Raw genomic sequence first — 15,543 nt, 5'->3', positions numbered from 1 at the left:
GACTTACACCATGCAAGAGTTTTTAATGAGCCCTCTTGCTAACCTCTCAGAAAACAGTGACTGTTTGATATACTATACACAATTAAACCCCAGACATTTTACAACTTTGTAAATTTAGAGGTTAGAGCATAGAAAGCAGATTAAGTGAAATGGTTTTTTGAGAGGAGTGGGTAGGCAGAGAATTAAGTTCCTGAGAAGAGAAGTTCTGTTTTTACCACTCTGTACAAAGTTAGCTCGTATTCCTTTTTACATTAATCTGTTCGTGAACTGTCATTCTGCTGGTTCCCTTATTAACGAGTTAAATAAAACTCTGATGCATGTTTACTGTTTGTATAAAAATTAATATTTTTAGCAATTTGAGACTTGTGTTGACGGTACCACAGAGCTTTGCCCTAAGTCATGGAGTCTTGAGATAACGATGAGCAGCTGGTTTGCTACTCCCAGTGTAGACTGGGGGAAGCCTTCTTATTCTCATCTCATGGCGGTTCTATCCTAGCTCCACAGTTTTTCTGAGGGTTAATTGTTTATACTTTTTTGTGTGTGTCACTAGCTTCTTTATTTATTATTTTCAACTTTATAGTTGTAAATAAAGGTGACATGCCTAAAACATAGAGGGGTGTTTATTAGCAATTTAAATTAAGTTATTTATTTATTATGTATATAGGTTCTGTCACTTTATCTTACAAATTCTGTTCAGCAAGATATACTATATACATAGTATATTTTCTGATCTATGGCTAAACATGGTAATGTTCTGGAGGGGTTTTTGCTTTCCCTTATTTTTAAAATGAGAATTTTAAGATATCCAGTTATTCTTTTTTTTTCTTTTGTATACTTTTGAGTGTATGATGCATTGGAGATGTTTGAATACTCATTTTTTCATGGATAGCAAAATGGTGAGTGATCATACCTAGACCTGATATGACAGGAAGGTACTGTGGATTCAGAGTACAATAGTCATATGGCATGACTTCTAGATGAAGAAGTTGGCTATGACTTTGGGTTGTCTCTTAGTAGAGGAGAGGTGAATGCATTTTTTCCTTTGTTCATTCTTTTACTCAACAAATATTTATTGAATGCCTTCTGTGTGGTAGGCACTATTCTAGTTGCTGGGGCTGTAACACTGGATAAGTCTAGTATATTAGTTGTTATAGCACATTGCGCCTGAATTTGTTTGAAATTATATGTTGGTTAAGGGAGGTGTACATGATAGGTAGTATAAGAGGTAGATACCATAGGAACACCAGGGGTTTCTGTTACCTCCCCGTACTCCCTTCTTTAAGAATCTGTGTATAGACCAAGAAACATGTTACACCCTCACCCCATTTATCACTGTCAGTTAAATCAGAGATGGCCATCTGATCCATGGTCAGCCAGCCCACTGGCTTATCTGAGCAAATTAGGTCCCCTCTCAGGAACTTGGAATTGAGCATGGAGAAACTAAACTATACAGTGTTTTGGCTCTCTTGCTTATAGGAATTTTTTGCCCATGTAGAAGTAAAGCAGAGAGAATTGTCATATATGTGTGTGTGTGTGTGTGTGTGTGTGTGTGTGTGTATACACACACACATATATATATATATACATATATATATATATATATTTAATGTTTATTTTGGAAGGAGAGAGAGGAAGAGCATGAGCAGGGGAGGAGCAGAGAGAGAGAGAGAGAGAGAGAGAGACAGAATCCGAAACAGACTCCAGGCTGTGAGCTGTCAGCACAGAGCCTGATGCAGGGCTCAAGCTCATGAACCGTGAGATCATGACTTGAGCCAAAGTCGGTGCTTAACTGACTGAGCCACCTAGGCGCCCCGAGAGAGTTGTCATTATAGAGAGAGTTGGGAGCTGAAAGGTATTAATGGCAAAATGAAGGTCCCTTGAACTCTTGCTATTCAGATTTATACGTTCATTCTCTGATCCACTTACTTGAATTTTCCTTGTACCCTGTAGTATATACTTCTACACTTCCAGTAAGTAGCCCCCCCACTACCTTTTTGGTTACCTACAACCCATGATCTCTGATTCAGTAATTTTCCAGTATTATTTTATTATTTCAGAGATTATGATATGAGGTCCAACCTCAGCTGGGTCCTCCTGCTTTCAGCACTTTACTTTCAGTATATTTAGGGTTCTCCTTAAAAAATTACATACTTTGATTGGGTCTTGGCTATATATTTCCTTTGTCTAAAGTACCCATTTGTCTTATCTTCTTGGAGAAGTCATTCTTTTCTTTACTGTTTTTAATCTCTGTGATCTTCCTCTCCCTTTCTTTCTTCTCCCTGACTTGAAGCAGAATGAAATATTTCTGTTTCTCATAGCACTTTGCATGTTATAGCACTTATAAACTACATTAAAAAAACTAAATGTATTCACTTTATTCTAAGCCCCTCAAGTATTTGAATTATCTTATTCATCTGAGTCTTTTGTATTTAGTACACATTAAGTAATCCTTGAGTGATCATTTCTTTAATCAGTAAATCTATTAGAAATTGGTTTATCATTAAATTTGAAATCAGTGAACCTCAGATCTCAGTTTAAGCATGTATCAAGAATTGAAATAACATTTTAAAAATAAAAATTTACAGTTTTTACCAAACCCTACTAATGCCATATGGAGATTTTTTAAATGTTATTTTAATTTTGGCAAACCTTACTTACCCACTATAAGTTTACCTTTGAATTGTCATATTGACAGGATGCCAGAACTCAAATTATAAGCCATATTTGCTGAGTTTTGTAATATTTCAGATACAAACTCACAAACTCCCACAAACTGTCACATGGTTTCTATCTTAAGGCATGTTTTGGCTGAAGTTTATTCAAAACAGATTTGAGTTTAAATTAAACCTAGAAAATTTGTGTTACAAGGCTTTATTTAGCATAGTTCTAGAAAAGCAACTACATTTGAAGATAATCTCCTTGTCCTCAAGGTGACAGTCTTTTATTTAAAAAAAAAAAAATTGTGTAGACCTGCCTGTAATCTAATTTAGAAACTACCATATTAAAGAGCTCAGGGAAAAAAGTTGCTTATACAACTCAAAAACTGTACCTTCTTTTTCGCTTAGGTCCATTTTATTTTGTTTTACTGTTTTACATTTTTACTAAAAAGGTAATTCAATAGCATGAGACTTAAAGGCAAAGATACTTGGAACTATGTCTTTCTGGATAGTAGAAAGATCATACGTTGAACTTCTTCATGTGTTGTCTTGTGTCCCTAATTTTTAATTTGCAGCACTGAGGCCATAGAAAATGCACATTTCTACTTTTTTCATTGTAAACAAGTCTTGGATTTGACCCAGCAATGTAGAAGAACACTGATGGAACAGCCACTGGCTACACTAAACATTCATCGATTTATTAAGACAATGGAAGCACCTCTGCTGGTATGTTTCTTACTTTAATATATTAGATAATTCATACATAAAATTTATTAAGTTTTCATCCATAGATATGCTAAATTTTATTTAGATGTGCTCTATCTTTTCCCATTTCCTTGGACATACTCATTGAGGGTGATTTATGAGTAACTACTTATTAAAGGTAGAATAGAATAATATTCATGAAATTATATTTTAATGCCTGGAAGTATTGTTGCATTGAAATCCAAATATAGCTTTGTGTAAGTGGAAATATTCTGTGGTAGTTTTTTTTTTAAATAAATATTTCTTTTTTTTTTTTAATTTATTTCAGAGAGAGAGAGAGAACATGAGCAGGGGAGGGGCAGAGAGAGAGGGGGAGAGAGAATCCCAAGAAGATCGTGTGGAGCCAGATGTGGGGCTCGAACTCATGAATCTAGATCAGGACCTGAGCCAAAATCAAGAGTGAGCAGCTTAAGTGATTGAGCCATCCAGGCCCCCCTCTGTGGTAGTTATAATGAACTGCAACCACTCCAAGATCACAAAGATCATATCATGGTTAGGAAAGACTTCTTTTGTGAATGTTTTGATGGCTACTTTAAAAGTTGGTAAATATTGGACTATAGCATTTCTGGTGCCCCACTTTCCTTAGTGCTAGCTGGGAAGAATTTATAGAGATGGTGATCATCAGACCTTTCTCTCTGAAAGTTTGAAGGATTGTCCTGAGCGTGCACAAAACCTCAGTAGGCCTTCTTACTGAGTACTTCCTTTGTAAATAAAAATGATGCATGTGTATTATAAATAATCCAAACAGTGTGGCAAAATATAAAGAAAAAAAATTTTTAAGCCATCTAATCCTGGAACTCAGAAATATTAGATGTCAGATGACCATCACACCAGTCTGTACCCATATAGATACATACAGTGTCTGTGGGTGTGTGGATTAATAGACACATCCTATTGTATGTGCTACTTTATAGTAAGAAATTTATATTCTTACTTGAATTCAGCAGAGGAAAAAGAAGGTGATGTGAAAAGAAGGATTACGGAAATTTTGATATATCATTTGTTCATTTGTGGGCTCTTTAGGAAATGTTTTGAATGTTGAAAATGATTATGAAAAACATTAAGAAATTAATTATTTTTTTAAAAAAACTACACATTTTCATTTTAGATAGAATTGATGTACTTTTTGCTGTGAAAAATGAGAAAATCAATTTATTTATTGATCTTAGCTCCATCTTACCATTTATTTATTTCCATCTTAGCTCCTCTTACCCTTCTTTCATTTTTTTAATGTTTATTTATTTTTAAGAGAGAGAGTGCCAGTGGGGGAGGGGCAGAGAGAGAGGGAGACACAGAATCTGAAGCAGGCTTCAGGATCTGAGGTGTCAGCACAGAGCCCCACGTGGGGCTTGAACCCACGAACTGTGAGATCATGATCTGAGCCCAAGTCAGACACTTAACCGACTGAGCCACCCAGGCGGCCCTCCTCTTACCCCTCTGATTTTTGTTAGTTTTATGTTATTTTTAATTATTAAGGTTTGTAATACTTGTATTTTATTTTGTAACTATAATTCCCTCCTCTTATAAAAGCTTTTCTTCTACATTTAAATAGATTCAGAGTTTATCAGCCCCAGTTTTACTGGCTTCATTCCAGAGTTTATTTTGAGTCAGTTTTTGTTTGGTTGGATTTTGCCTTCAAATATTTTTTTTTAAAGCAGTATATAAATCTTTTTCCTTTCCTTTCACATGGCAGAGGGGGCATATTTCTTACTTCCTTGGAGAGAATATCCCCTGAATTTGTTTTATCTTCCATTTCAGCATAGAACCCTGAGAAAGACACCAGCTCACGTTCAGTTGTTCACAAGCCTCAGTTCTCTCTAGACTCCTTTCCTTCTTACCCAATGCAGAAATATTACTAAGAATTCTCAGGATTTTGTCTACTCACCAGTACTACTTTTGCTCTTTGAGGCAGGACTAGAACTAATCCCAAGTTTTACTAAAAATATGCATTTCCTTTTTTGACTACCACATTCTGGCTTGAAGTCCCATTCCTAAAGTTTCTGCTTATTAGTTTTGTTTTGCTATGTTTTAAAACTGGTTTTTTTTTTTAAAGATAGATAATGAGGAGGGCAATTCTCTGGTGTTACTTCACTTTACTATATGTACTTATCAGAAATTATGGAAAGTTAGTTCTTAAATTTTTTTTTAATGTTTATTTTTGAGACACAAACATACACAGCATGAGCCGGGGAGGGGCAGAGAGAGAGGGAGACACAGAATCTGAAACAGGCTCCAGGCTCTGAGCTGTCAGCACAGAGCCTGATGTGCTTGAACTCACAGACCGTGAGATCATGACCTGAGCCGAAGTCAGATGCTCAACCGACTGAGCCATCCAGGTGCCCCTGTAATGCTAGTTTTGACATTAAAAAACAAAAACTCTGAAGATTTCATAATGACTTGGTATTCAGTGAAATGTGGCCTTCCTTGAAAGCACGATGCCATGTACACCATTTGTATTATATGTGAATGGCAGCTCCTGAAACATACATTCTAGAAAGAACAAGGTAAATGGCACTCCTAGAACTGTGCAGAGCAGGTGCCCCTGCTCCAAGCCACTATTCACCCAATAGTAATTATTAGTAATACTAGTCAATCCAAGGTCTTCTAAAATGGAGTTTGTTTCCTGGTACAGGCACTCTGGAAAACAGTGCGGAAGTTCCTCAAAAAATCAAAAATAGAATTACCCTAAGGGCAGCCTGTGTGGCTCAGTTGGTTAAGCGTCCAACTCTTGACTTTGGCTCAGGTCATGATGTTGTGGTTTGTAAGTTCAAGCCCTGCATCAGGATCTGCACGCTGACAGTGTGGAGCCTGCTTGGGATTCTCTCTCTCCCTCTTTCTCTGCCCCTCCCCCACTCACTCTCTCTCAAAATAAATAAACTTAAAAAAAAAAAGAATTACCTTACAACCCAGCATTAGCACTACTAGTGCTATTGTATCCAAAGGATACAAAAATGCTGATTCATAGGAGCACATATACCCCAATGTTTATAGCAGCGCTATCAACAATAGCCAAATTATGGAAAGAGCTCAAATGTCCATCAACTGATGAATGGATAAAGAAGATGAGGTATATATACAATGGAATACTATTCAGCGATGAAAAAAAAGAAATCTTGCCATATGCAACAACATGGATGGAACTGGAGGGTATTATGCTAAGTGAAATAAGTCAGTCAGAGAAAGACAGATTTCATATGTTTTCACTCATTTGTGGAATTTGAGAAACAACAGAAGACCATGGGGGAAGAAAAAAAATAGTTACAGAGAGGGAGGCAAACCATAAGAGACTCTTAACCTCTAAACTCTAAACCTTGGTGTCAGCCTAGAAAGCCTTGGCAGTCCAAAAGCACAGATTAGTGGATTTGTCCCCATCAGAACAGAGCAAATGAATGCAAAGTACAGAAAAGGGAGACAAGCCTTGATGTAAGGTTCCCTGAGACTCTTGGTGGGATGGCTAAAGCTTACCCTTGCAGGAATGGGAAGATGATAAAGGGTTCTGAGCTAGTTTGGTCACTTTTCCAATTTGGTATTTTAAACATTTGGCTACATCAGTATTTGAGGTTGTTTTTGTTCTTGGAGAAAACACTGGAGGTTAAAAAACAAAGGCCAAACACTGACAGAAAACACCTCGTAGAACAAGATTTGATGTACCTGGTTTATGCCTTTTGATGGTATAGTAAGCTAGAACAGGGGATGGGGGTGGCAGTAGAGACGTCCTTGAAGTTAGTACCTAAATTTAATTACTTCTTACAAGTTCTTAACAATAAGACTTAGTAGTAGTTTACTTTGGTAGTGTTTCTTACTTTGTTCTTATTTTCTCACAACCCCACTGATGCTCATCCTCCCCTCTCACATTTCTCTTAACCATTCCTCCTTTATTGTCTTCCACATTAATCTATACACAGGCTTTTGGGGTTCAATCATAGTTAGGTTTTGTATGATTAGTAAGGTGTCTTGTAAACTAGCCTAGGCTTGTGGGTCCAGAATATGAGATAATTCATGTGTTTACATTATCTGTAAACATTAATAAAATTATAAACTGGGATTTGGACTTTTTTGCAGACTTTTTGTGTGCTTGATCATTGCAATGATTGACATTATTATTTCACTTCTAAGCATATGAAAATAGGTGAATATTGGGAGTGTGTGTGTGTGTGTGTATTAAGAAAATAGAGTGCTTGTATACTTAATTGTAGATATATAACACAACTATGTCTTATAATCAGGTTGTGGGCATGTCATTTTAATCCTCACAAACTGAAAATAAATCTTGAACATAGAATTTTTAAGTGGGTTTCAATCTTGAATTGGTTAAGAGACATTCTGGCAGGTATGAGGTTACCTAGATGCCTTCTTAAGGTTCCCAATGTTGAAGATAGATAGGAAGATGATTTGGTTATTGTCCTGTTGGCTAATACCAAAAACATTTTAGGTGCTGATGGGTTTCTCTATATTGGATTCAATTTATTCTGGTATATAGAAATAAAGCTTTTATCTGGATACCAAGGAGACTCTTCAAGTCCAAATATCTGATAAAATGTTTAAAAACAGATAAAAATGTAGTATAATTTATCTGAAAATGTTAATTTTTTTGTTTGTGCATCTGAGAAAGCTCTCTGTCTCAGATTCAAGACACTTGAATTAAGTTAAACCTACTCTTTTCTGTAGGTAATTAGAAGGATGCTATTATGGTTTGTTCATTTAGCTTCTCTTATTCCTTGAAGACTCATGTGGCAGTGTGCAGCATTATATATAGCAGGGTGTTGGCTCCTTTCATTATTGCCTCATTTCCTTTTTTTTATTGTGGCAAAAAATACATAACATAAATTTACCCTCTTATAAGTGTATAAAACAGTATTGTTGACTCTATGCATATTGTTGTACAACAGATCTCTAGAACTTTTTCATCTTGAATGAATGAAACTCTGTACCCATTGAGAAGCAGCTCCCCATTTCCCCATCTCTCCAGCCTTGGCAATCATTCTGCTTTCTGTTTCTATGAATTGGATTACTTTAGAGACCTCATATAAGTGGAATCATGTAGTATTTGTCTTTTTGTAATTGGCTTATTTCACTTAGCATAATGTCCTCAAGGTTCATCCATGTTGTAGTATTTGTCAGGATTACCTTCTTTTTTTCTATGTTGTGAATATTGGCATTCTTAAAAAAAACTTTTTATTTACATTCTAGTTAGTTAACATACAATGTAATATTAGTTTCAGGTGTACAATATAGTGATTCAACACTTCCATACATCACTTGGTGTTTATCACAACAAGTATACTCCTTAATCCCCATCACCTATTTAACCCATCCCCACACCCACCTCCCTTCTTGAGGTGTTATGTATAACATTTGATTTATTGATTTATCATTGATGAGTAGGTTGCTTCCACATCTTGGCCATTGTGAATAATGCTGCAGTGAAGATGGGTTTGCAAATCTCTCTTTGAGATCTTGCTTTTAATTCTTTTGGATATATACCAGAAATGAACTTGCTGGATCATATGGTAGTTCTGTTTTTAATTTTTTGAGCAAACTTTATACTTTTCTATATAGTGGCTGCATCATTTTACATGCCCACCAACTGTGTGCAAGAGTTTTTAATCTCTCCGCATCCTTGCCAATTCTTGTTATTTTCTGTTATTGTTGTTTTAATATTAGCCATTCTAATGGTTTTGATAATCTCACTGTGGTTTTACTTTGCATATCCCCGATGATCAGTTAAGTTTTTCATATGCGTGTTGGTCATTTGTATATCTTCTTTGGAGAAATGTCTATTCCAGTCCTTTGCCCTTTTTTAAGTTGTTATTTTGTTGTTGTTGTTAAGTTGCAGTTCTTTATTCTGGATATTAACCCCTTATCTGATAATGGCTTGCAGTATTTTCTCCCTTTTTTATTATTTCGTCCCACAGTGCAGACGTGTTTAAGTTTGATGTAGTTCTATTTGTCTATTTTTGCTTTTGTTGCCTGTGCCTGTGATGTCATTTCCAAGAAATCATTTGTGTTCTAGTGTCATAAGGCTTTCCCCTACATTTTCTTCTAGGAGTTTTATAGTTTCATTTAGGTTGCTAGTTCATCTTGAGTTATTTTTGTATGGGTATAAGATGAAAATTTCTTAATTCTTTTGCATGTGGATATCTAGTTTTCCCAGCACCATTTGTTGAAGAGACTTTCTTTTACCCACTGAATAGCCTTGGTTCCCTTGTCAAAGATCATTTGACCATGTATGCAAGAGCTTATTTCTGGGCTCTCTCTTCTGTTCTATTGGTCTGTGTTTAAATGCAGTATGTTTTGAAATCAGGAGTTGTGAGGCCTCCAGCTTTATTCTTTCTTAAGATTTTTTTGGCTATTTGGTGTCCCTTGAGATTCCACATGAATTTTAGGATTTTTTTTTTTCTGTTTCTGTAAAAATGCTATTGGGATTTTGATAAGGATTGCATTGAATTTGTAGATGACTTTGGGTAGTATGGACATTTTAACAATATTAAATCTAGCCCACGAACATGATTGGGATGTCTTTACGTTTATTTGCATCTTCTTTAATTTCTTCTAGCAATGTTTTATAGTTTTCAGTGTATAAGTCTTTTGCTTTCTTGGTTAAACTTATTCCTAAGTATTTTATTCTTTTTGATGCTATTATAAATGGGATTATTTTCTTAGTTTCCTTTTTGGATAGCTCCTTGTTAGTGCATAGAAACACAACTGATTTCTCAGTGTTGATTTTATATCCTGCAACTTGTTGAATTCATTCATTAGTTTGGACAGTACTTTTTGTGGAATCTTTAGGGTTTTCTGCATAGAAGATCATGTCATCTGTCTACAGAGATAATTTTGCTTTTTCTTTTTTAATTGTATGCTATTTATTATTGATTGATTGATTGATTGATTGATTTGCCTCATTGCTCTGTTAACTAATTACTATGTTAAACAGAAGTGGCAAGAGTGGGCATCATTGCTTTGTTCCTGATCTTAGAGGAAAAGCTGTCAGTTTGTCACTGTTGAGTCTGATTTTAGCTGTGGGCTTTTCATATATAACATTTATTATGTTGAGGTAATCTTCTCTTCTTAGTTTGTTGAATGTTTTTGTCATGAAAGACTGTTAAATTTGATCAAATACTTTTTCTTCATCAGTTGAGATGATCTTGTGATTTTTGTCCTTTGTCCTCCTAATGTAGTATATTACATGGATTGATTTTGAACCATCCTTCATCCCAGGGATAAATTCTACTGGCTAATGGGTTTAGTTTTTTTAATGTGCTGTTGAATTCAGTTTACAAGTACTTTGTTGAGGATATTTGCATCAGTATTCGTCAGGGATATTTTCTTGCAGTTTCCTTGCAGTATCTTGCCTGGCTTTGGTATCAAAGTAGTTGGCCTCCTACAGTGAGTTTGGAAGTGTTCTCTTTTTGGGAAGAGTTTGTGAAGGATTTGCATTAATTCTTCTTTAATGTTTGATAGAATTCTTCAGTGAAGCCATCTGGGCCTGGGCTTTTCTTTGTTGGGAGGTTTTTGATTACTGATTCAATCTCCTTGTTATATGTCTGTTCAGATTTTCTATTTCTACATATTCAGTCTTAGTAAGTTGTATGTGTCTGGGAATTTATCCACATCTTCTAGTTTATCCAAGGTATAGGTGTATAGTAGTTCATAGCATCTTTTTTTTTTTTAATGTTTATTTATTTTTGAGACAGAGAGAGACAGAGCATGAATGGGGGAGGGTCAGAGAGAGAGGGAGACACAGAATCGGAAGCAGGCTCCAGGCTCTGAGCTGTCAGCACAGAGCCCGACGCGGGGCTCGAACTCACGGACTGTGAGATCATGACCTGAGCCGAAGTCGGATGCTCAATCGACTGAGCCACCCAGGCGCCCCTCATAGCATCTCTTACAATCCATTTTGCCTTTATATCCTTTTTTTGAAAATTAATTTCTAAGTAATTTAATAGTAACATACGAATTTTAGAAAAATATTGGTAATCCCCCCAATACAGGAGTGTTTTGTTACTTTTGTATGTTCTCTTTTAACAATTTATATATTTTTACATAAAATACATAAAATATTTTATAAAAAATACAAAATATTTTATAAAAATATCAACTATAAAACATTTATGTATTTTATATAAAATATATATTATACTGTTTTCTAAAATATATATTACTATAATATTTTACATAAAGTACATAGTATTTTTATGGATATATAAAATTACTAATTGCAATTTTTATGGTAATAATCTGTTACTTTTTCTATCTATCAAGGACTTTTTTGATTTTGCCTTTTGTCTAATGGAATGGATTATTAGCTTTTATGATTAAGAAACTAAAAGTTTTTAAAATTTTTTTTTTAACGTTTATTCATTTTTGAGACAGAGAGAGACAGAGCATGAACGGGGGAGGGTCAGAGAGAGGGAGACACAGAATCTGAAACAGGCTCCAGGCTCTGAGCTGTCAGCACAGAGCCCGACGCGGGGCCCAAACCCACGGACCGCGAGATCACGACCTGAGCCGAAGTCAGCCGCTTAACCAACTGAGCCACCCAGGCGCCCCATGAAACTACAAGTTTTTAAAAGAATTACACCAGCTTATACAGAAAGGGACACAGCACAGCACAGAAACAGCACAAAATGAAGAGTTCTTTGGATCCCCAAATTTCTATCAGCAGGAACAGGCTGAGAAATCTACTCAGCTGCAAACACAGCACCTTTTTTTTGTAAACTAGAAAGGATGAGCTGGGCATTCTGGAAAACAGTGTGGAGGTTCCTCAAAAAATTAAAAATAGACCTACCCTATGACCAAGCAGTAGCACCGCTAGGAATTTACCCAAGGGATACAGGAGTACTGATGCATAGGGGCACTTGTATCCCAATGTTTATAGCAGCACTCTCAACAATAGCCAAATTATGGAAGGAGCCTAAATGTCCATCAACTGATGAATGGATAAAGAAATTGTGGTTTATATACACAATGGAGTACTACGTGGCAATGAGAAAGAATGAAATATGGCCCTTTGTAGCAACGTGGATGGAACTGGAAAGTGTTATGCTAAGTGAAATAAGCCATACAGAGAAAGACAGATACCATATGGTTTCACTCTTATGTGGATCCTGAGAAAGTTAACAGAAACCCATGGGGGAGGGGAAGGAAAAAAAAAAAAAGACTAGAGTGGGAGAGAGCCAAAGCATAAGAGACTCTTAAAAACAGAACAAACTGAGGGTTGATGGGGGGTGGGAAGGCGGGGAGGGTGGGTGATGGGTATTAAGGAGGGCACCTTTTGGGATGAGCACTGGGTGTTGTATGGAAACCAATTTGACAATAAATTTCATATATTGAAAAAAAAAAAAGAAAGGATGAGCTGGGGGACAGAGGGCCCAGAGTTTATCATTAAAAGCCTCAGAGAACAACCCTTAGGGAGTAGGACTGAGCCATAATCAATTAACTGGCAACATGTACTTGGATGGACTAAAAAGAACCCTGTGCCCTAATGACTTCTGTGTGCCTCCTTTTTCTCTCCTTTGAAACAGGAGTGTATGTAGCCCTCATCCCGTGCCTGCTCAGTCATTGTTGAGTATGTATTAGGGACAAATAATTTATCTCTTTAGTTCATAGGTCTTCAGATTGAGAACAGTTCTGAAGGTCCTCTGTCCTTGGGACCACACTAGAAGAACTTCATCAACACCTGGACCTGAATGTAGAGGATGAGATCTTAGACTTTGCATTGATCCTCAAAAGTCTGATGGGATGAAGCCTGAGAATCTTTGAGATAAGTGTGTTTTGCATATGGGTGGGGGGAGGTGTGAATTGTTACAGCCAGAGGGTAGACTACTGACCATAACAATTCACATCTCTCCTACTTGCAAAATACACTGGTTCCTCTCTCCAAGACCTCCAAAGCCCTATCCCATCAGACTTTGATTGTATATTCCAAAGATGGAAATAACAATATCTCCCATTCCATAAGCATCTCCTTATCCATAAGCTAATCACTTATCTTGGATAAGTGATTATCACTGTGCCTATCCAGTGGAGTCTGTGCCCTTCTCCTTGACACTGGTTGGGCCTCTGTGACTGCCTTCACCAGTGGAATGGGGCTGAAGTGATGATGTGTAACTCCTGAGGCTATATGTCACAAAATGCCTTGTGCTTCTCCTTTGTTCTTTTTGGTACTCATTCTTGAAACCCAGGTACCATGCTGTGACATTAAATCTGAGGAGAAATTCTAGTGAAGAGGAATTGAGGCCCCTAGTGCACAGCGATGGCTGAGCTCCTATAGTCAGCATCAGCTTGCTAGCCAATGAATGATCCATCTTTAAAGCCGACCTCCAGCATCCAGTCCAGGCGCCCTGCTAATGCCATATGGAGCAGAGATGAGCTTGCAAATATATGAACAAAATAAGTGATTCTTGTTATTTGAAGCCATTAGGTTTTAGAGTACTTTTCTATATACACAGTGAGAGATGCTCAGAATATACCCTCCAAGTGATCTTATCTGTTTCTATAGCATTAACTACACTGATTTGATAATCAGAACTTTCAGGTCAAATTTTTCTTTGGACTTTCTGACCCATATATCTAACTACTAATTACACTGTATCTCTTGTATATCTAACTACTAATTAGCTGTATCTGTCCTTAAGCTCAATATGTCCAACATCAATGTGTTGTCCTTCTCCACCATCTGTTCTTTCTCCATTATCTTTGTTAATTTACTGTCTAGTCATTAGTAACAGAAACCTGGGAAATCATTCTCATTTTCTGCATCTCCCCACCTCTATAATTTTACAACCTAGATATCTTTTGAATTCATTCTAACAGCTAATGCCTTAATTGAAGTTTTCACCAACTCTCATGTCCTATTTTAGTAATAGTAACTGATCTAGTCTCTAGTCCTCCCTTTTTTTTTTTTTTAACTCATGTTGAGTTTATACTCACTATTGCTGTCAGAGTAATATTTTTAAACACATGTTACAATATTTCTTACAAGTTTATTTTTTTATAATATTTTTTTTTTGAGAGAGAGTGTGTGTGTGCACATGCATGTGTGAGCAGGGGAGGGGGCAGAGGGAGAGAGAGACTCTTAAGCAAGCTCCATGCTCGACACAGAGCCTGAAGTGGGGCTCGATCTCACGACTGCGAGATCATGACCTAGGCCCCAAAATCAAGAGTTGGACGCTTAACTGACTGACCAACACAGGCACCCATCTTACAGTTTCTAAATGATTTCAGTTTACTTACAGAAGAAAGCCCTACTTTCTTTGGAGGATATAATGGTTTTTAATAATTTGGGCCCTTGCTAGATCTCCATCCTTATTGCTTGTTCCTCCTTTGTACTTTATAATGCTAAATTACTTATTGTTCTCCAAATACACAAAGAAGAAAACAGGTCTTTCTATTCCTTCATGCTGTTCTACCCATTCGAGCTTTGGTATAATTCAGTTGCATGTGGTTGTAAGATGTCTCCACTTTCCTGCTGCTTGTTGGCTGGTGTTGCTCTCAGCTCCTATAGGCTATTCTCAGGTCCTCGCCACATGGTCTTCTCAAAAAATTGCTGCTTCCTCCTTTAGAGCCAGCAGGGCTCTGGCTGCATTGTGCTATGACAGTCTTCTATAATGTAACCTAATTAAGGGAATGGCTATCCTAGGAATTGGGATTATACAAGATTTGTATGCTGGGAATCTTGGGGGCCGTTTTAGGATTCCGCCTACCATCGGTAAATACTGTTTCTCTAAAGAGAAAAAAGTTTCTCTTTAGAAACTTTTAGGATTAAAAAAAATCCTCAATAATTGCAAACCTTGCAAGAATACATCTTCCTGTGCATGTGCTTTTATCCACTCTTTGGTTACTCAGTGGGCTCTTTCAGTCTGGCAGTTTATGTTCCTTCAGTCATAGGAAACTTTTGTGTTTATTTCAGTGATGATTTCTCCCCTTTTATTTTCTTCCTTCTCTCTTTCTGGGACTCTTAGTTGGACATTGGACCTCTTGAACCAATCCTTCACCTTTATTACATTTTCTCTCCCATTTTTCATTTTTTGCTGTACTTTCTGGCAGATTTATTAAACTTTATTTTTTATTTCTTTATGGATGCAGTATCTTCCCATCACCTTGAGCTTATGAGAAGTAG

The 15,543-nt window shown here is 36.6% G+C and overlaps 1 protein-coding gene across 5 annotated transcripts in view; it reads left to right on the top strand.

Annotated features, from left to right (window-relative positions):
- Positions 1-15,543, top strand: part of TXNDC16 (thioredoxin domain containing 16) — a 143,016-nt gene that overhangs the window by 55,227 nt on the left and 72,246 nt on the right. For all 5 annotated transcript variants that reach the window (XM_053224461.1, XM_015080118.3, XM_015080117.3 and 2 more), the window contains exon 9: positions 3,233-3,383. In XM_053224461.1, coding sequence (XP_053080436.1) covers positions 3,233-3,383 — 151 coding nt within the window. The remainder of the gene's footprint in view (positions 1-3,232; positions 3,384-15,543) is intronic.

The sequence above is a fragment of the Acinonyx jubatus genome, chromosome B3, assembly GCF_027475565.1.
Source record: "Acinonyx jubatus isolate Ajub_Pintada_27869175 chromosome B3, VMU_Ajub_asm_v1.0, whole genome shotgun sequence".
NCBI classification, from domain to species: domain Eukaryota; kingdom Metazoa; phylum Chordata; class Mammalia; order Carnivora; family Felidae; genus Acinonyx; species Acinonyx jubatus.
This window is presented reverse-complemented; position numbering and strand designations above follow the sequence as displayed.